General features: G+C 56.2%; 1 protein-coding gene across 1 annotated transcript; it reads right to left on the bottom strand.

Annotated features, from left to right (window-relative positions):
* Positions 1–2,005: 2,005 nt before the first annotated feature.
* On the bottom strand, positions 2,006–19,711 carry LOC119094281 (uncharacterized). Its single transcript, XM_037217354.1, has 11 exons — positions 19,600–19,711; positions 14,802–14,950; positions 14,373–14,487; positions 13,627–13,829; positions 7,759–7,971; positions 6,514–6,742; positions 5,853–6,038; positions 5,538–5,620; positions 4,264–4,451; positions 3,477–3,587; positions 2,006–2,012 (listed from the first exon to the last, which is right to left on the bottom strand). The coding sequence occupies exons 2-11, from the start codon at positions 14,925–14,927 to the stop codon at positions 2,006–2,008; spliced, it is 1,461 nt and encodes a 486-aa protein (XP_037073249.1). The 5' UTR covers positions 14,928–14,950; positions 19,600–19,711.
* Positions 19,712–20,590: the final 879 nt, after the last annotated feature.

Here is a 20,590-nt window from a genome sequence, read left to right as displayed (position 1 = left end):
AGTCGCGCGGCCTCACCAGTCCCAGCCCAGCCGGCGGCAGCGATGAGCGAGAGCGGCACGCACCGGACGCCTACAGTACGCCGCTGCGCGCGCCGCCCGCCGCCGAGACGGCCTGCTGGGACTCGCCGATCTCGCCTTTCAGTCCGCCGCCGTTATCTCAGGTGTGCGAGATCGTCTGGGACGACGAGGTGCCGAGCTGCCGGGCCGAGGCGCTGAAGCGGGCCGTGCACCGACCGGGCGACCGGGTGCCGCCGCTGCCGGCGCCGCTGGCCGCCTCGCCGGCGCCGCTGGTGCCGGCCGGCCGCCGTCGCGCGCAGCGCCCCACCCGCCAGCAGCACATGCAGCTGTTAGCGCTGCTGGAGACGGCCGAGAGCCTGTGTCGGCGCCCGCCCGCTGCTGAGCCGCCGCCGCCAGCGGCTCCGGCGCCGGCCGACATGGAGTCGGACCCGGAGCTGGAGCGGTCGCTGCTGCGCTGCTCCCAGATGGCCGAGCAGTCGTCCAGTCCGCGCCGCTCGCACTCATTTAACGCGTTCGTCATGGACGCGATGCCGGACGAGGAGGACGAGATCTTCAGCCAGATCCCGGACGAGGCGCTGGGCGGTGCCGAACCACCGGCCGAGTCCTCCAGCGGCGTCAGTAGCGACTCCTGCGCTCACGTCGAGCCAGCCGTGCCGCGGCCGGCGGCGGTGGGCCGCGGTCTGCCCCGGCCCGCGTCCGTGCCAGACTGCCGCGCGGCCAGCGGCTCCAGGCCGGCGCCGCCCGGCCGGGCTGCCGGCACGCAGAGTCGGACGACCGGCGTCTCTGCGACGGCGGTCGGCACGGCCGGTGGCGCCCGGTCGGGTGCAGCGGCGCCGGGCCGGAGCGGCGGCGCCGTGACACACCAGAAGCTGCCGGCGGCGCCCAGGCCAGCGAGGGCAAACGGTGCGCCACCGACGGTTAGTGCGCCTGCCGACCCGGTGCGTCTGCGCCAGGCTGAGATCAACAGGCGGCGGGCCGCGGCGCTGCGCCGGCTGCGCCAGAACCAGCGCGCCCGCTCGGCCGGTGCCGTGCCGCCGCGCTAGCCCGACCGCGCTGCGCTCGGCTGAGGCGCCCGGGCATCCACCGAGCCGACATCGGGGCAGGGCGCGCGGGGCTCAGCTGGCATCATGTGTCGCTGGCGTGACTGGCCACATTCCTGGTTTTCATTCGAGAGGCGAGTGGCTAATGGCATGACACAGCCGCCGGCGTCAAGGGGTGGCCTACTGCTGTGCAATCGAGAGCTGTTCTGATTTTGAAAGGCCATTTGCGTTGTTATTCCAATGGTATTGGGATATGTGTGATTATTGACAGTCGAGCTGTTTCGCCGTGCCTTGCTCATCAGCAGAAACTTTAACATTGCCATAATACATGCGAACGAGAACATCCCGAGACAACCGCGGCTGATCTTACCGCTCACCAGGGCTGCAGCACGTGGCACGCTTCACGCTTCCCGACGGCATGCATGACCTCCAGCCATTTAATAACCCTTTATGTCCAAGATCATTTCTGAGTTTCGTGCAGTCAGGAAAGTATGCACCGGGCTCTAGCTTCGACCAGCTCTTCACCTCGCTCGGTCCTTCAGGGGGGAAACGAGCGCTCGAACCAAGCTCAAGCAGCAGCAAATGTTCGATGCATCATATTTCAGGGGCTCAGGGTTATTTAAAGGGTGGTAATAGAATGAGCACATTTCACCTAGACAAATGATCTCACCTGGGCACCTAGCCAAATGATGAAAGATGCAACCTTCTACTAACGATATCATCGTAGGGCGGTATCAACCGGCAATATCGCAGCGGCAGACGACCTTGTTTGATCAAATCACTCCTTAGCCCAGTGTGCATGTAGAATGAAAGCCGGTGATGGCGGCTCGGGAAATACGCTTATTATTCAACTGACAGATTGCGACTGTGTGCATTCGATAGCCCTGGTACATGGCCAACTGCGAGTACAATACACTCGTCGGTTTTTGAATTCTATTGTTTTCGGTTCACACGCTACCCGCCAGCCGCGCATTACAAACGCCATATGGGCATGCACACTGAGCTCGGAGCTCGAGTCACTGCCCTCCAGAGCGCGCCTGTCGTGTCCAGGTGCTTTGCTTTGCCGCAAGCGGTTTTGTGGTTGCTTGGCACGGGCTTCGTCGCGGTATCGCTACCCGTCTAGGTTGGTTCCCTGCAGGCACCATTCAAAGACCCAACTAGACTGCCCTGAGATTCGCGGCCGTGTCAGACAACTTGCAGCTGTCTTTCCAACGAAGAAGCCTCATTGATGGCAACTATCTAGAAATAATGTGCCGCCTGTTCCGGTTCACTGTCCTGTCTGTGTAGGACGAGTGGATGAACCGTCCATCTGGTAGCCACAGCGAGAATTCGCCGAGTTTGGGCGCGGAGGGATCCCGAAGTTTGCTATCCTAGGTACGCTTCGCGTTTCGCTCGACTTTGTGTTTCGACTTTCAACGTAATAGTTTCGGTGTTGGGCTCGGATACCAACAGGCTGAGCCCGGTGTTGGGTTCAGATACCGACGGACTGAGCCCGGTGTTGGCTCGGATACCGACGGGCTGAGCCCGGTGTTGGAAGACTGGACCCGGTGTAAGGCGCAGACACCGACAATGTGTTCTCGCCCGTGGCCAGGCCAACAGCGTTCCCTGTCGTCAGGAACACACGGCGTTACCACCAGACTACGCCTGTATTTGATTCACAGTCGCCCGGCCGAGTCTGCCCAGCGCCGTTCAACAGCTCCACGAAGGTGGACTGGCTTTGTACGCTCGCTACTGCTTCGACAGGGGCCAGACCCAGCCGGCCTGTATGCCGTCCCCAGCCGGGGCAACGCTCGCTCCGGCTCGGAGCGCCGCTTTGTACACGCTGACTCCAACAGACAATACCAACGCGACTCCAACAGACAATGCCGATGCCGCAGCGCCACCAGACCAATGAAAACGCTAACGTGAAAACGCGCCGACGCCAAACGGCACCTTCGTTTTGCGGCCCCGGGGGAAGCGAAGAGAGCGGTGGAGCGCGGGACACCAAACGCCCAAGGGGAATAGGCCTAACCACACCATGTACGAACACACCGAATATCGGAGGGTAAAAGCGTCAAGTCGACGTAACAAACACGGTAAACTCGACGTTGTTTCTCGACTCCTTATGGTATGCAAGACAAACGGTCAGAAATATGCGTCCGTCGTCCGCCTGAGAACTATGCATGATTGACATCGCCGCGCCGCGCAGCCAGTGTATAACGGCGGCGGCGAGCTCTAACGCGAGCAGCCGCCGGGCCGGCAGGCGCCGGCTCCGCCCGGTCCGCTTTGGCACATGATGGGCTGCCGGCTATCGCCCGGCTCTGGCGCACCGATGCCCTACCACACGCACGCGCACACCACCACACAACAGGAGGACTACAGGCCGACGCACGGCGACGGCGGCGGCGGCGGCGGGCCTACCGGCCGCGGCGGCGCCGCTCAGCCGGCGACCGCGAGCGCGGCACGCCGGCCAGGTTCAGCAGGAGGTCGGCGCCCTCCTCGATGAAGCGTCGCTCCACCTCCTCGGGAGTCAGGTCGCCGCGCCGCCCGCTGCCGACAGCGGCGCAGGTCAGCCAGGCGACCGTCGCAGCTGGTCCACTCCACAGCGGGACACACAGCGTGACAGCGGCTGGATCGTAGCGGCCCTTCTGCCGACCATCTCCGCACCGATCACCACTGGGCTCAACCAGGCTCCACACCAGGCAGCCGTGGCGTGTACGACACCCACAGCCGACACAAAGTCGGCTTCTGCCCCATGCGCAGCGTGCCAAGTGTGGCTACACTCCAGAGAACGGCCGTTGAACAAGTGATCCCGCTGGCCGGACAATCATTTTCGTTTTGCTAGCGTACGACTCTCTCTCGGTCTCTGATCCGGTACAGTTTGCCGCCAAAGGTAAAACCCCATATGTTAATGTTGGTCGTCTTGGATTTCTTTATGTCACCTGATTCGTCTACTCATGATGAATTCGGTTATTCAAACAATCAATTTAAATTGTCGCAAGCCTTTAACCCTTTCTTTCCGCTAAACGTTTGTGAATATTTCAACTTTGGTTTAGATATCCGCATTCAGCATGACGAGAGGAATTAGATGACATAAAACAACGCAAAATGGCCGGGAATGAACATTCGGGGTTTTGCCTTTGGACGACAGCAGTGTACAGACGTGAGTCGCCCGCGAAACGGCGAACGGACAGCCCTCACGCTATCTGACTTGACCTGCTCTGACCTGGGCTCGTGCGAGAGGTTCGAGTCGTCGGAGAAGGCCTCGTCCTCGCTGTCGGCGGCCGACGGGCCGGAGCGCTCTCGCTCGTGCACGGCGTACGTGTGATCCTCGGCCGCCGAGCGGGAGATCATCATCACACGCCGGATGCAGGCCGGCCGGCCGGCGACGTCAGCAGCGGACCCCGGAGAACACTAACAGGACAACAGCAGTCAGCAGCGGACCCCGGAGAACACTAGAGGGGGGAAGCAGCGACCAGCAGCGGCCAGCAACGGACCCCGCGGTCAGCAGCGGACCCCAGAGAACATTATAGGGGGAGCAGCGGCCAGCAGCGGACCCCGGAGAACACTGCCGGAGATCAGCGACCAACAGCAGACCACGGAGAACACTGCCAGGGAGGAGTGGTCAGCAGCGGACCCCGGAGAACACTATCGGGAGAACAGCAGTCAGCAGCGGACCCTGGAGAACACTAGACGGGGAGCAGAGGCCAGCAACGGACCCTAGAGAACACTAGAGGGGGGAGCAGAGGCCAGCAGCGGACCCCGGAAAACACTATCGGGGGAGCAGGGGTCGGCAGCGGACCCGGGAGAACACTGCCGGGATCAGCAATCAGCTGCAGATCCAGAAGAACATTATCGGGGGAGCAGCGGTCAGCAGCCGGCCCCGGAGAACACTGTCGGGGAGCAGTGGTCAGCATCGGTCCCCGAAGAACACTGCCGGGGGCGCAGTGGCCAGCAGCGGACCGCCGAGAACACTATCGGGGTAGCAGCGATCAGCAGCGATCCCGGAAGAACACTGCACTGTCCTCCCCAGTGTGCCGTCACTGAACAACGGACACTGGCCTGTTTCAGGAAGACTACAAGCGAGCGGAAAAGTCAGGGCGACACCAACAGCACGGGCCGGACTGACACTTGAAAGCAATTGGACAAAAACCAAGACAGTGCTTATTTTCAGGAGCTGTGGGCAAGTACATACTATGACAATGTCTCGAGACTGATACAGTTGCAGAGAAACGCATGACGCTCGTTACCACAGTTATACAGTGACGAAAAAGTACAACTAACGAAAGGGCATGATACGGTAAAATCGTTCACACACAATACCGGCACCAAATGCTGTTTCTGAAAGACTAAACAACTTAACTACGCGCAATGAAGAACATGACGTAAGAAATATAAAACGATGCTTAACACACTTACACAAGGCATCATGTGACTGAAACTGGTGTATCGCAATACTGATCGCCTCACTTCAAATCGCCCATGCCACTTCTGACTCACCAAACGTTTGCTCTCGATCTTCCTCATCTTCCCCGTAGCCAAATATTCGAAGTCTCCTTCTCTGATCCGCTTGTACGTTTTTGCTGAAAAACGCAATGCACGTAAGGTGCATGTTCATATATGCACATATGCATGCATATTCATATAATACTTTGATACACGCCCTTGCCGTTTAGTCACCTTCCCAAATTAACAGCTGTAGTACGTCAGAAATATTTAAAAACAGCCAATTCCATGCGCTACCGCGCGCCAGCATAAAATGTACATTTTCACTCACGCCCGCGGAAGTGATTGGCTGACGTCGTCACCACATACCGAGCTTTGGTGTGAGGAGGCGGTCATCGGCCAGCGAAATGGCGTCAACGCCGCTCTGGTGGACGTCGCGTGCAGTACTGCCGTCTGCACCCGACAACAGGCGGCGCGCCAAGAACGGGAACAGCTCCGGGTTGGGCAAGTTCTCGTTGCTACGCGTCCCGTCGCAGGGCAGACGCTCCTCGCCGCCTGTCGGATAGAACATTGGTATGCCGTTAAGAGCGCCCCGTCACAGGACAGACGCCTGTCGGATAGACCATTGGTATGCCGTTAAGACATGGTTGATGTACATCATTCGCACCTCCTCTTTGTAACCCACTTACTTTCCCTTTTTGTTTGCTGTCCTTCCCCCCCCCCCCCCCCCTGCTTAGCGTAGATCCTCCACAATCCCCAGTGGCACCATCACCAAAGATGAGGACTTCTCGGCACATCTGAGCACGATGGCATCTTGCTTAATTTAGACTTCAACCTCAACTGGAAGATGAATCTGCCTGGCACAGAACAAGATTAATACTTTAAAAATTGTACTGCGCCTGCCAGACCGAAGGCATGCAATGCATCTACAACATCTCAAAAGCATGAAGAGCGCCCTAGCCGCATATGTGTGCGCTCAGCAAACACATGATCGAGTGCGTGACGAGGGAGCGGGCACGCTGGGGCTGACCTCGGTCGGCGCGCGGCGGCGGGCAGTAGCGGGCGCGCGGCACACGCACGCGCCGCGGCGACGCCGGCCAGTCGTCCGGGCCGAGCGCGGCGGCCGCCGCCGCCCACGGCTTGCCTGCCGAGTCGCTCTCCACCTTCCAGGGGTGCACGCAGGGCGAGCGTTTCAGCGTCTGGATCAGGTTCAGCCGGTACATGGGCTCGACGGTCCAGAGCGAGCCCTTGCCCATGCACTGGCGGCGGAGGAGGCGGCCCTGGGTTAGCTGACAGGCCGTCCCTTCAACATCGGCAGCCCCGGCAGAGCAGGCCTGCGCGGCTTCGAGAGACTTCCGTCAACTCGCCAGAACCATGCGCCGCTCTAACACGGCACTCAGTGATGACGAGACCCGCGCCGGGATACCGCAGGGGGATAACGGCCGGCGTACTTGACTTGGTGCCATTACACGCCTGTCCGCACGTCGCAAGCGCGAAGTCATTAGAGCTGAAGACCGAGCGGCATTGAGAGTCACACCTATCCTGAGATTCACGCAAGTCTGCAATCAAGTTATCGTGTATCGTACACCTTTTTGACCTAAATGAGTCCTGAAACCCCGGAGGGCTCTTCCGTACGGTGTCCAGCCATCGAAGACACTTCTACTATCAACAACCACACTGATTAAATCAGCCAAATGCATTCCAGAGCATGTTACGACACCATGGACCATGTCCATTCTGGACGCACAACTACGGTAAACTATGTCTCTTTAGGTGAATCAAATCAAACGTACGGAAAGCCATGGATCGCGTCCATCCGAAGGAATAAGCGTGGCTTTGTCTATGTTAACTTCAAGGAAGGTAGTTATGCGCACCCCGATGATTGAATGCGCGTAGAAACACCATAACGCAACCACCGCCGCAACTGTCCCCGTCTGCAGAAGCGACTCCCAAGCGATACGAACAGAAGCGCGATCCGTCGCCTCGAGCAAGTTACCCATCAGCAGGAGCTGGTCATCAGCGTGCAACATGGGTAACAACGGAGCTCGAACGGCCCGCTCCCAGCCAACAGCTACCCTCCACCTGACACAGAGCCTGCGGCCGGCCAACAGCCACCCTGCGTCGGACACGGCGCCTGCGGCCGGCCAACAGCCACCCTGCGCCCAACACAGCCCCTGTGGCCGGCTACCAGCCACCTTGCGCTCGACACAGCCAGACACAGCGCCTGCGGCTGGCCAACAGCCTCCCTGCGTCTGACACAGCGCCTACGCCTCACCGGCACCTTGTCCACCTTCTTGAAGCACTTGTTGAGCGACAGGTTGTGTCGAACCGAGTTCTTCCAGCCGACGGGCGCCGCCCGGTAGAACGGGAAGTGCTCCATGATCCAGCCGTAGATCTCCTTGACGGGCAGCGCCTTGCGCGGCGAGTCTTCGATCGCCATGAAGATCAGGCACGAGAACGAAAACGGCGGCTTGAAGTGCACGTGCACCTGCAACAAGCGGGAGAGGGGGGCTGACAGCGTGTCCAGGCCTGCGCTGGAGTCTGGGGTCGGCGGCAGTGGAGGCGGCGGCCGGCCGGGCGCCGTCACTCCGCCCGGTGCCGGGCCAGGCTCAACAGCGCGACCCGCCAGCAGACGGGCCAGGCTCAACGGCGCGACCCGCCAGCAGACGGGCCAGGCTCAACAGCGCGACCCGCCAGCAGACGGGCCAGGCTCAACAGCACAGCCCGCCAGCGGCGGCGACGCGGCGCACGTCCCTGCGGGTCCACATCAGCAGCATAAACAGCTCGGAGGACGGACAGTGGCGGCGACGGCCGGCTCGGAGGACAGACGGTGACGGTGGTGGCCGCTCGGAGGACAGACGACTGCAACGGCGGCTGGCTCGGAGGACGGGCAATCAAAGGGGGGGGGGGGCAGACCTGGGGGACAGTCTGACGTTGGTGACTGATAGTTGCGTCACTAAGGCGGGGTCATTTAGAGGACGACCACCTGCAGGCCGAGGCGTTCAGGCGCCACTCACAGGGGCAGCCGGCGTGCTGCCGGCCGGCGGGCAGGCCGCGGCGCCTGGCCGATTCCGGTTCCGGCGTCGGCGCGGCCCGGCGGGCGCCGGCCGTCCCCGCCGTCCCCGCCGCCGCACCATTCGCCCAGACGGCGGCACCGGGCCCGGCTGGCTGAGCCGCGAGCGCAATCACAAGAGTGCCAGTCTCATCTGACGATGCCTCGTCGTTACGGGTGGCATGCAGTTAAACGCTTTTACACGAAGGAATTCCGAGGGATGTGCATGATATTTCGCTTCGAAATGAGGAAGCCAGTCCCAAAACAATGGCATCGTACATCGAAATTTGTGGTGGACGGTATATGCGCGATCTCATATTGCCGAGAACATTGTGTTGTCCTGCCTCCCCAACACTGCACGGTCCTGAACACATGAGCAAAATTATGGCGTATCTGCATGCCACGTTTTTCGTTGTTGACCGCATCTCCAGGTTTCATGGAACTTTCACGGTGCAGTGTTTAGACGGGTGAAAAGCCGGCCACACGGGGCACATAACTGTAAGTCTTGAAGCGGAAGCACCAGTGGCTCGCCACTCACGGCAGCCGGGCGCATGCTCAGCCTTTTTGCTCCCTTGGCGCGGGACAGCCAATCAGGCCGATCCGTGCCTCTGATTGAGTGTCTTGCACGACCATCCCGGCGGAAACGATCCCCCATCGACAATGCACCGACCGCAGCCAATCACGTCAAATTAGTCACCATGGCAACCGCCTGCGTAGGAAATGGCCCCAGCAGACAGAATCGCCAAAGATGTTCGGTCATTAAGTCGGCCAGCCTGTGGCGCGAGGAGGCCGGTGGGCCGCCGCCAACTGGGGGATGCCGCCACTCATCGACCAGCAGCGCGGAGTATTGCAGAGCGATCGGCTAACCAGGCCACCATCGCCACACGGCACGAGAGCCGCTTTGGGCGCCACTCCCAAAGCGTCGGAGAGGGGCTAGGGGCTTAACAGCATCTGGCGTTCGAGGTATTTTCATTGTTACTTGTCTGCCTGGAGTTCTGAGCTGTCAGCACTTAGTCGCGCGTCTCTTAATGCACGTTACACGTTTCGTAAGGAAGGACGTGCCCCCGAGACCTGTGCGCATACCCGCTTTTTTAATCGAGAGCGCGCCGCACAAGCGGAGGAGCTCACTCGGTGTTACGGGTAACCGCTCCGCAGAATATGCACGCGCCACTCTCCGCCTTTGCGATACACGCAAGGCCTATTTGCTTTGTAGTCATGTAGGTGTGCCGAATCATAACGTAATATGATAGCGGCGGCCACGGATTCAAATGTAAGTTCGACGATTTATCTGCCACCTGACTTCATCGCAAGAAGGGCGTCCACGAATGGAATCGACACATTTCGTGTGGTGTGTTCCAGAGCGACAGAAAAATCGGCTCAGTGTCAGTTGACTTTCACAACGAAATCTGACGATGAACACAGCTATGAATCGCCTAATGTTCTCAACATAACCACTGATGGCTCAATAATGTCGTTAAGCCAGTGCCTCCTCGAAAATTGCAGGTCGAATGCTTTCCGAAGCAAACTCCTAATTTATGCTGTCGAACGAACGCATCACGAACACAAGGCACACTTACATATTATGTATATATATATATATATATATATATATATATATATATATATATGTATATATATTACAGCTTTGAATTCACGTCAAGGCGCTGGCCGCGCTATTATCAAGGTGGCCACTCCGGTCCCCCATTCGGTCACCACGTCCCACCTACTCTGTCCTTGCAGTCATCGACATCAGACCGTTGGGGTCACACAAGTTTAGCTCCACTTTTAGGCACAGGGGCCTCGCAGCAGTACACATGCCATATCTGCCGTCACCTCCGCACGGACATTGCACCATGTGCGCGCTCTTCTCTGGTCTCTCTAGTCCGCACATGCCAGGCCATGCTATCCTGCACAAACTGTCTGTTTGCACCCCGGATCACTTTCATGGACGACAAATGACATGCGTCCGGCGATCACAGTGAACTGTCTCACTAACACGACGCCTGTAAATAACACTCCATTCTAGGCCTCTCACAATGTTGCAGTTTCGAAGAGCTTCCTCATTACAATGATACTCGTACGTCAAATGACCAAGCAAGAAAGATGACGCTGAGGAGCGGCACTAGCGGCGGCCGAGAACTGCACATCGACGTCGGTGCACACGCGGGCTGGCTGCCGCGGCCACGAGACGCTGGACCCCTGGCCGTACGACTCGGACCGATCGGACGCTGGACCCATGCCCTCGGCCGGACGCGCTGCGTGGGGTGGGGTGGGGGCGCGGTGGGGCTTCTGACAATGCCCACCAGCGCGGGACGAAGCCCCACCGCGCCGTACTGCGGCACTCGTCAGCCCCGCACGGGCCGCCGGCGGAGAAGACCGACGATTGTGAACCGGACGTCACGGGACTGAGGCGACCCAGCATTGCCGGTAGGAGGGCTGTGTCGTGATGAGCGTGGTTTGCAGAGATGTCGGCGTGACTTTTATAGGTCAGTGGGTTGAACACAGAGCATGATGAATTCCCTGCTAAAGCAAAGGGTACGACGCATTGCACAGTGTGGGAAGGTCGGTACGCCAATGCAGCCGGAAGCCTTCAGCATCCAGGACCCATGGATACCACTGATGCGATGAAAAGACTACCGATCGTACGTGCTCGACACCTTGATGAGAAAAATGTTACAAAACGTGCAGATATGAAGGGCGGGTATTAACATGCGCCAGGGTAGGGGTGAATTTGCCCCTGCCCCCCCGAAGGCTTTCCCAGAATGATTTTCGAACGGCGCGGTGAAGCTAGGCCAAACATTGCATAACTGCAGGCAGCTGAATAGTGAGTCTCTTGGTACAAAAAATAAAATGCATCCCGCAAAATTGCTAAACCTATGGCAGGTCCAAGCCAGGTCGTGGCTATAGGTGAAGGCTATTTGCTGGGGAATCGTTTAATCTGATGTGACAACAGAAGGTGAGACGAATCCATACATCTCTGAGATAGTTTCTTAGGCAATAAACCAGTTGAATTCAGAATTACAACAAATTCAACCAGCTTCTCACTCAAAGAGCTGGCTTCATGAGTCAGTTGGCGGTGTTCATTTCGAATCTATTCGTAATAGGGACCGCAACAGATATATGCCATGGACTTTTTTAAGGTCAGGGAGTTGGTTAGTGACCTAAAATATAGCAGGTCAACATGTTGTTTTTAGGAACATGCCCTCTAGCGTGGCCCCTGATACTTATTTCAAGGACAAAATAGGAGCAATCCCGTAGTTTTTGTTCACTAAACCCTCATGAGGGTCAAACAAGGTCAATGATCTTAAATGAAAACCACTGACATTTTGTTTCGATCAGGTATGTAGGTTCACGGCCGTTGCGTGAGGAGGTCTGGAGACAATTTGGGCACTAATCTGGATTCTGACCCTGTTTGTTGGGCGGGGCTCAAACTGAACCCCACCAACCCCAGCGAATGGTATTCAACCGGCCACACGACGGTATGTATCAAGGCCCATTAGCGCATTACAGAGAATAGCTGCAGCATTCACTGCAGATTCTGCAGCCGTCAAGCGTTGTAGATTAGAGGCGCCACATATCAGCCCGCGGGCCCGCAAAGCGGAGTAAAAAGAGCTACAAGACGGACTGTAGTCCTCCACAGATGAAGTCTGCAGAATCTGTAGTGGATTCTGTGCTGCGGTTATGCTACATTATTGTGTTATCATATATCCTGGATTGTTATATTATTTAGCGCTGCGAAGACGGATCGTCGAGATCTGGGCCTGATTTCCAACCAAATTATTCGACTTCGTTTTATCGTGTGACTTGTAACCCATTGACTTGATTCAAATATCAATCCAAGCATATGAAACGATTCGTGATAAATACATGACATGACATGACATGACTTTCTCGCATTTTGAAAACCTTCCTTGTTTCATGCTAACCTTCACCCTGATTCGCCGCTTTTCATAACGGGGACTGATTGGGGGAGGGTCAATGCGACACCCCGATGCCGTTTCTTAACTAACAAAGCTGAGCCTAACGGCAAACACTAATGAATTGATCTCAGCGGGATCTCACGTTTGGTAATAAGCTTTACGTTTCTAGCGTAATAATTCCTCTAATTATGCCAGGTCAAAGGTAAAATTTTCCTGAAAATCAAACTTCTCAGCGTAACATGCCTACCTGCGTGAGGCCACACTCGTCGCGACACGAAAACTAAACAGGCATATTCCTCGGCCAATCCTGACTGCAATGGTATTTGTAGGTGTTTTTGATATATTTTGATCACGCATGGCTATGTTAGTGCAACAGTGTCGGTTCGTCGCGCGCGCGGTCTGCGGAATCGTCGACTACCGCCCGCTACCCGCACTGGCCGTAGAACGCCGTGTACTGTTCACCTAAGCCGCCGGGATTCCGAAGCCGGAGATGCTAAGGACAGATGTTTGGTGCCAAAAATAGGCGCGATTGATGCACGATGGGCTATTAAAAATTTGGGCGCGATTGCACGACATGACGGATAGACATTCTCAGAAAAAACTTAAGGGAGGGGCGCTTCGACTCCTCCCCCCTCAATCAGGGCGAGGGTTCACAAAATAAGGGACTAAATCTTAGTGATACTACAATGTTGGAAAAAGCCCCGCCTGGCCAACAGCTTGCTCGCAAATGCCTACGAACAGCAAATCAAAGTGTCAGACGATTGCGGTTCTTCTTGCTGGAAGCTACATAAGGATGTCATGAATGTTCGTAATCACATTAGCTTCCAAAAACGGTGAGGCGTCGGGGTGTGCCGGCCCACACCAGGAGAACACTGTCCCATAGTTCAAGCAATATTCAGCAAGCCTGTGGCCTCAACCGTCATACAGGTGAGCAATATAGATTTCGTCTGGCCAGACAATCCTGTCAGCAGCCAGATCTCTCCACCATGTCGAGGCACTTGTAAATTCATCACCATAAACAAGAACCACAGGGCTTAACACTTTCCGTTCGCATCAGTCAACCGCACCAGTCTAATTGACCAGCCAGTACACTAGCAGCGCCACAACGACACGAGTACCAGCGTGTCACGACAGCCCGCCTCGGTGGCCGGGCGGCGCACGGCGCACCCACCTTGGGGTCGTAGGCGAGCGGATGCGGCTGGCGGCGGCAGTTGAAGCGGCTGGCGTCGGGCGCCGGCCGCAGCGGCGACTCGTCGGCCGGCTCGGACGCCTCCTCCAGGTAGTCGGAGGTAGGGGAGCCGTGGCCGGGCCCCGGGCCGGGCGACAGCTCGCCAGGCGGCGAGACGGCCGCCGGCGCCGGCCGCAGCTGAATGTCTGCCGGCCGCCACACCAGGCATCATCGGACGGAGCTCACACTGACCGGGAGCCAGCCGACACGCGACAACAGACAACTCCGTGACTGAACAGGTATCATCTCGTCCCATCAAACAAGGATTAAATCGTTAATTGATAAGGCAGATATTTAACCCTAACAAGCAAAAAAAAGAAGACAAATGCTGTCACAATTGCACATGTTACCACGACTCACGCGTCTGGGCACTGGACCCGCACCGCATCAATGCCTATTGTTCACGGAAATTCCACCAGGCTCTCGAGAGACTCATGCCAACGACAATACTGCATCAACATTGCAGCGTACAGAGCGAACGACACATGGCAACAAGAAATACACCATGTGAATCAAGAACAGAAGTTACACTTGAACGAGTTCAAATAACACGTGCCATTTGCCTGGGGTCAACATCGTCGGCCTTCATCGCCGTTAGAAGCTGGACGGACCCGGCTGAACTTGAAACGCACACATAGCTTGCCAGACACGGGCGCTCAGCCTACAGTACTTCAGTTAATGACGCTCACCCTTTAGCAGGTTTTTGTTATGCAACCATGACAGTGATGTCAGGTCCTCGTCCACCACCGACTCCGGCTTCCCAGAAGCCAATTCCGTTTCCAGAAACTGGTCGGGGTCTATCATCTGTGAACAACGAAGCAGCGACTGTGTTGACTGGTCGTTCTCGGCCATTACAGCCTCGCTGATGTGAAACATTGGCCGAAGTATATAGTTGCACGGTGCACAGGCAGCTTTCAGTCATGGTATAAGTAAAGGGAGACGACATAGGCTCAGAGCCACCATAAGGATACGCGGGGAAAACATCGCTTTCAAGGCGGCATAAATCGTAACGCCACCGTGTTCATGTCAACGCACGCCAGGATACGAGCAGAATCTTGTCGTGGGGGTCAAAAGATCAGACGGGGCTTCCGGCGATACGGCCAGACATCAGCACTCACTTCCGAGTCCACTTCAGACTTGATTTCCGGACTCCTGACGCCGGCCGCGTAATCTCGAGTTGGCATGGCTCCACGAGATGGCAGAACTATGCCCAGGCTACGCGCCACCTCCGGTGTCAGCATCATAACTGGTTGTCCATTCACCTGGCCTGTCAAAAGCCGGTGCCAATGGTAAGAGCGCGTTGCGGAACCGTACGCTTGTTTTCTGAACCAGAGGAGACTATGCATCTTTACAATGACGGGACTTGAATGACTAGTGCCAACTCAGAGCCGACTAGGAGAGAGAACGAACTACCTCTATTACTCATTCAACGCTTCATGATGTGTTCTCGCAGCGCCTTGTCTGATCAGAAGCATGCTCCGGCCTCCAGGCATGAGTCGGTCTCACGGCCGTCCTGGCACGCACACGCAGACGCACACGCACACCGACGCAGGGCCTCCGCATGGTAAAATCTCCTAGATCCCACAGCACAGCTAACACTTCCAGGTCAGCGCATCTCCAATCTAACCAGACCAAAAGACAGAGCGCAATGGACGGCGAGGAGCGGGATGACAAGATTGTCCCGGAGCTATGACACAGATGGCATCGATAAAAAGCAGGGTGCGGGGTATTCATCCCTAAATTTGTAGTTTATATACGACTTGTCCCCAAATCAGGCTGCTTCTAACTTTTCCACAAACAGTCTATGGTCTTAAACTAGCCCATGAAGTCACTGACATGATGACATCCTTTGACATGAAATGTTTAAACATCCGACATCTTGAACTCTCATGCGACCCGTGGATCAAAACATGATTTGAGATTTTAGGACGCGTCGACATCAAAGGTCATATTGCGCCCATGACGGCTGTTCTGGGCTGTGCTATGTCTCAACTATTAAGTAGTAAATACCCCTGAAAACTTTACGAGTCTTAGAAATAGAAACACCTGGCCTGATTAAAAAAATAAAGAGCCGTTTCCCAACATGTCGCCAATCTGTGATGGCTGGGAAGAAGCTCCTAGCTGGGAGCGGAGAACAACGTGTGCAAGGCCCAAGGGTGGCCCGCTTTGTGGCGGTGTCGGCAAGCCCGTTGCCCGCAATCCCTACGTGGCTTGGGATCAAGCATAGCACTACCATTGTCCTCACGCCGTTCAAACATGTTAAGCGAGTAAGAATGTCCTGAAAAAGGACACTGAATGTAAAATATCTTGAGAGCCGGGAGGCTGTTGACGGAGTCAGATACGACCCAGTGACGTTTATCGCCAGTAATTTCAGTGCAGCAAAGTGCTTTAATGACGGCAGCAAGTTCTGCGGTATACACAGAGGCGTGTTCTGGCAGCGAGAATGAAAGAGAGGCATGGCCACAAACGAACGCAGAGCCAGCGCCCGATCCGGTTTGGCTCCGTCTGCAAAAGTCGTTACGTGTTCTTCACATGAGGTAATAAGCCCCAGCGCCCCAACCAAAGTACCTCGCGCGTGACAAGCCTTCGTTTTTTCAACCCGTGCCCATGAAAGACCAACAATTGGAGCACATACTTAACATGGAGTTCACATCAGGCGACTACACCTGAACACGCCTCTCCGTCTTAGACCGTTCTCTCGGAACAACTACCGGAGCTAAAGCAAAAAATTCTAACCAGCTTTCTCCGTTCGTCTCTTAATTATAACGAGTTTTCTCCGTTCGTCTCTAAATTATAACGAGCTTTTTCCGTTCGTCTCTAAATTATAACGAGCTTTCTCCGTTCGTCTCTAAATTATAACGAGCTTTCTCCGTTTGTCTCTAAAACGCTTCGTCACACGTGTTGTTTATCAGCTTTTTTCGGCGCGCTGACTGCAGTGGTCATTTGGCGCTGAAAACGACGCTTTTACCTAACTAATGAGCCGTGTCAATAGTGTCCAAGTTTACCTTTTTAAGAAACAAAGAGAGCTGCTAGATTCAAGGCAGCGCGAGTTGTCTCCTATTATATCACAGCGCGTCAGGACCGGTCACGCTGTTCAAAGTGATACAGACGTTCTTCCACGAAAAGGCTGTCGGGCAGGTGGGATGTTTAAGGAACTACGCCAATTTACGAGCATACCACATCCCAAGCATCATTTCACGCTGAAATGAGAGCGGCTGTTCGTTTCCCTCTGCCAGAAGGCTTGCAACTGGAGCCGTTTCGAACGCACTGGTTGCTATGCGCAGTGATGCGTGATATATGGTGTCTAAACGACGTTCGAAGGAGGTGGACGCACGGTCATATATATAACACACCGTAGTCAAGTTTAGATATAAGCAGTGGACGATACAACAATAAAAGCAGTTTCCGATCTGCTCCGTATTATGTCCGTGACACGTATTTCAACAAGTTCGGTGTCTTAGTGCCAAAAGGCAAAATATGACCAATAATGCTACGGTTTGTCTAAAACCACAATAGCGTTTGTAAAAATGCTTTTTTTTGAAAACCGAGACAATCGTGTCTTAGCCATTCGTTCACAACTTTGTACATGTACGAGGTAAGTGCCACTGAGCGGTAGTCAGAAGAATTTGTCACGTTCTTACTAGCCCTTGCAGCAGAACTATGCACAACTTCCGCCAAGTGGTCGGAAACTTTCTCTTCTTCCACAACTGGTTGCATGCCGCCAATATCCCTTGTGCTGCTGTTTGTAGGAGTCACCGGAGCATATCATTATAAATGAGGGCTGGGCCTTTCGTCACGCTGCGCAGAAAGTTGAAGGGAATGGTCCACATTGGAAGACATTTAAGCAAGCATCAGATATGATAGGATTAGGTAACTTAGGACTATTGACATACTTTACGTGGAAAATACTGCTTTAGACAACACAACTTCTCTGTTTAGTAAATATGCTCCTCAATGCGTCATTGCTTGAGCACTGCTCCTCAATACGTCATTGTTTGAGTACTGCTCCTCAATACGTCACTGCTTGAGTACTGCTCCTCATACGTCATTGTTTGAGTACTGCTCCTCAATACGTCATTGCTTGAGTACTGCTCCTCAATACGTCATTGCTTGAGTACTGCTCCTCAATACGTCATTGCTTGAGTACTGCTCCTCAATACGTCATTGTCTGAGTACATCACCGCATCTTACGCAACACTGAGAGCCAACTGACGGCCGTTATAGCTGGAAATTGTGCTCACGAACGCCAGATACAAGCAACTAAACAATCATACTTGTCTTGGTTTTGAGCGCCGCGTGGTTATTGGAACGCCAGGATTTGAATGACTTACTGTAGCGTCATGAATGGTTAGCTGACTTTGAAATAGTCTCCTCGACAGAGGCTACTAGTCTACTAGTCTACTAGTCTCCTCGAAAGAGGTCCGCGGGCGTGCGCCTTAGAAAATAGAGGGGTTTAGGTCTTAAGAACGGCAGGGATGTGAACTGCACCGAGTGATGTTCAAGACGGCTATTTCAGTTCGAAACCCCATGCAAATGTGAAGCACTCTTTCAATTGCGGACAAAGTTGAGTGAAATGTTGGCTATATTCATTTTATTTATTGTTTACAATGTTATGTTGTTATGGTTATATGCTATGTTCTTAGGTCGCATTGTTATGAGGTTGTCACACTGTGAAAGTTTTGTTACATAGGAGTTCCTCCGCTGCATGAAAGTTTACCTCGGCTGCTTTGCAACGAGCACGGCGGTGCATAGACTCGGGGACGGTATTTGTTCGCCCACAACGCTCCGCAAACGCGCGAGCGACTTCATTCGCCACATCAGATGGGTGCAGTATGTCCTGGCCATCTATACGAAGCACGGGGCGCGGCACTGAGGAGTGTTGGCCTGCTATACGCTTTACCCGCCGGTCCACATATGAGCGCCACGACGTGGGCTTTGCCTCCGAAGTAGTACGTCGGGCTGCCGCCCGAGCTGGTGGAAATGCGACTGAGTCGCCCGTAGCGCTGTGCCGATCAAAAACCCGCAGGGCCTTTTTACGCGTACGTGTAGCGTCGCGGCACTGGTCTGTCACCCCCCTGTCCCCCTGTCACGTGGAGGTACGTGACAGGGGGACGTAGTGGGTCACTGGACGTAGGCGGTGTGATTTCTTCTACTGAGTCTCAAGATACTAGTTGCATGTCAGGAAAGCGCGCTAACGAGATGAGAAACTCACAAGAGTGGGGAATAACCACGCTGGAGCGCATCACTTTTAGCAGATGTTCACCAAGCTACACTTTGTTCCGACACGCAGCAAAGTACAGCCGTCTGAGCCAATGACCTGGCATGGCCTACATCTAAAACATTCCGGCTACAATGGAAATAGATGTGACATAGACATTTACAATTCCATGAGCTGGCTAAAATTGCTGACGTAGCTGCGGGGGCCTAGCATTTCAGCGTTGACTTTAGAACCGGGGACAACGCCAGTCAGTCACTATGCTCACGCGGAGCATAATTCGCTCTTCTGAAGCGTCCTCTGAGCGAGCGGCTGTGAGCGAGTCCTCTTCCCCTTTGCAATGGGTTAACGAAGTTCCAAACGGAAAAAAAAATACAAAATCGTCGACCAATGAATCAAATCACAACCGAGTTTCAAACCCCCTGGATATGACATTAGGCGGGTCATTATTCATCACGTGTGCGCAGCCAATGGGAATATCGGGTGCGAGTTAAGCTGTCTCGCAAACACCTTGCCACCACACACACATGTGCACATGCTTTCACTGAGCGCAAAATGACCTAGAAGTCGGCGCGCCCTAAAGCCCCAACTATCATCAAAAATGGGTTCGCATACAGCGAGGAGCGCGTAAACCGCAGGTGTCGAGCGGGGCAGGCCGGACGTGTCCCGCCGCGAGCGCGGCCCCGCCGGCCGCCACTGACCGGTCTGCAGCAGGACCCGCTGGGTGGGTGTGAAGCCGAGCGCGTTGCCAGTGCAGGCGGCCGGCTGCAGCGCCAGCGGCCGCCGGCCGGGCACCGGCGGCGGCGGCTGGGCGCCGTCAGCGGCGGCCGGCGCCGGCGCCTCCAGCGACACCATCGGGCGCCTCCTGCCGGACCGAGCGTGCGTCACGGCGGCACCGGAGCAGCTACTGGCACAGCCACGTCACGGCGGCACCGGAGCAGCTACTGGCACAGCCACGTCACGGTGGTACCAGAGCAGCCGCCGGCACAGCCACGTCACGGCGGCACCGGAGCAGCCGCCGGCATAACCACGTCACGGCGGCACCAGAGCAGCCGCCGGCACAGCCACGTCACGGTGGTACCAGAGCAGCTACTGGCACAGCCACGTCACGGCGGCACCAGAGCAGCCGCCGGCACAGCCACGTCACGGTGGTACCAGAGCAGCTACTGGCACAGCCACGTCACGGCGGCACCGGAGCAGCCGCCGGCACAGCCACGTCACGGCGGCACCAGAGCAGCCGCCGGCACAGCCACGTCACGGCGGCACCGGAGCAGCCGCCGGCACAGCCACGTCACGGCGGCACCAGAGCAGCCACTGGCACAGCCACGTCACGGCGGCACCAGAGCAGCCGCCGGCATAACCACGTCACGGCGGCACCAGAGCAGCCGCCGGCATAACCACGTCACGGCGGCACCGGAGCAGCCGCCGGCACAGCCACGTCACGGCGGCACCAGAGCAGCCGCCGGCACAGCCACGTCACGGCGGCACCGGAGCAGCTACTGGCACAGCCACGTCACGGCGGCACCGGAGCAGCCGCCGGCACAGCCACGTCACGGCGGCACCGGAGCAGCCGCCGGCATAACCACGCCGCCCTCCTCTACATGGTCAGGCCTCGGGCCAGCGGCAGACGGGCGCGGGGAGCACAACGCGGCCGGTCGGCAATGGTGCTGCCTGGGGCCGGCGCCGCCAGAT

This window comes from Pollicipes pollicipes, unplaced genomic scaffold, assembly GCF_011947565.3.
Source record: "Pollicipes pollicipes isolate AB1234 unplaced genomic scaffold, Ppol_2.1 Scaffold_4002;HRSCAF=4701_pilon_pilon_pilon, whole genome shotgun sequence".
Lineage (NCBI taxonomy): Eukaryota > Metazoa > Arthropoda > Thecostraca > Pollicipedomorpha > Pollicipedidae > Pollicipes > Pollicipes pollicipes.
This window is presented reverse-complemented; position numbering and strand designations above follow the sequence as displayed.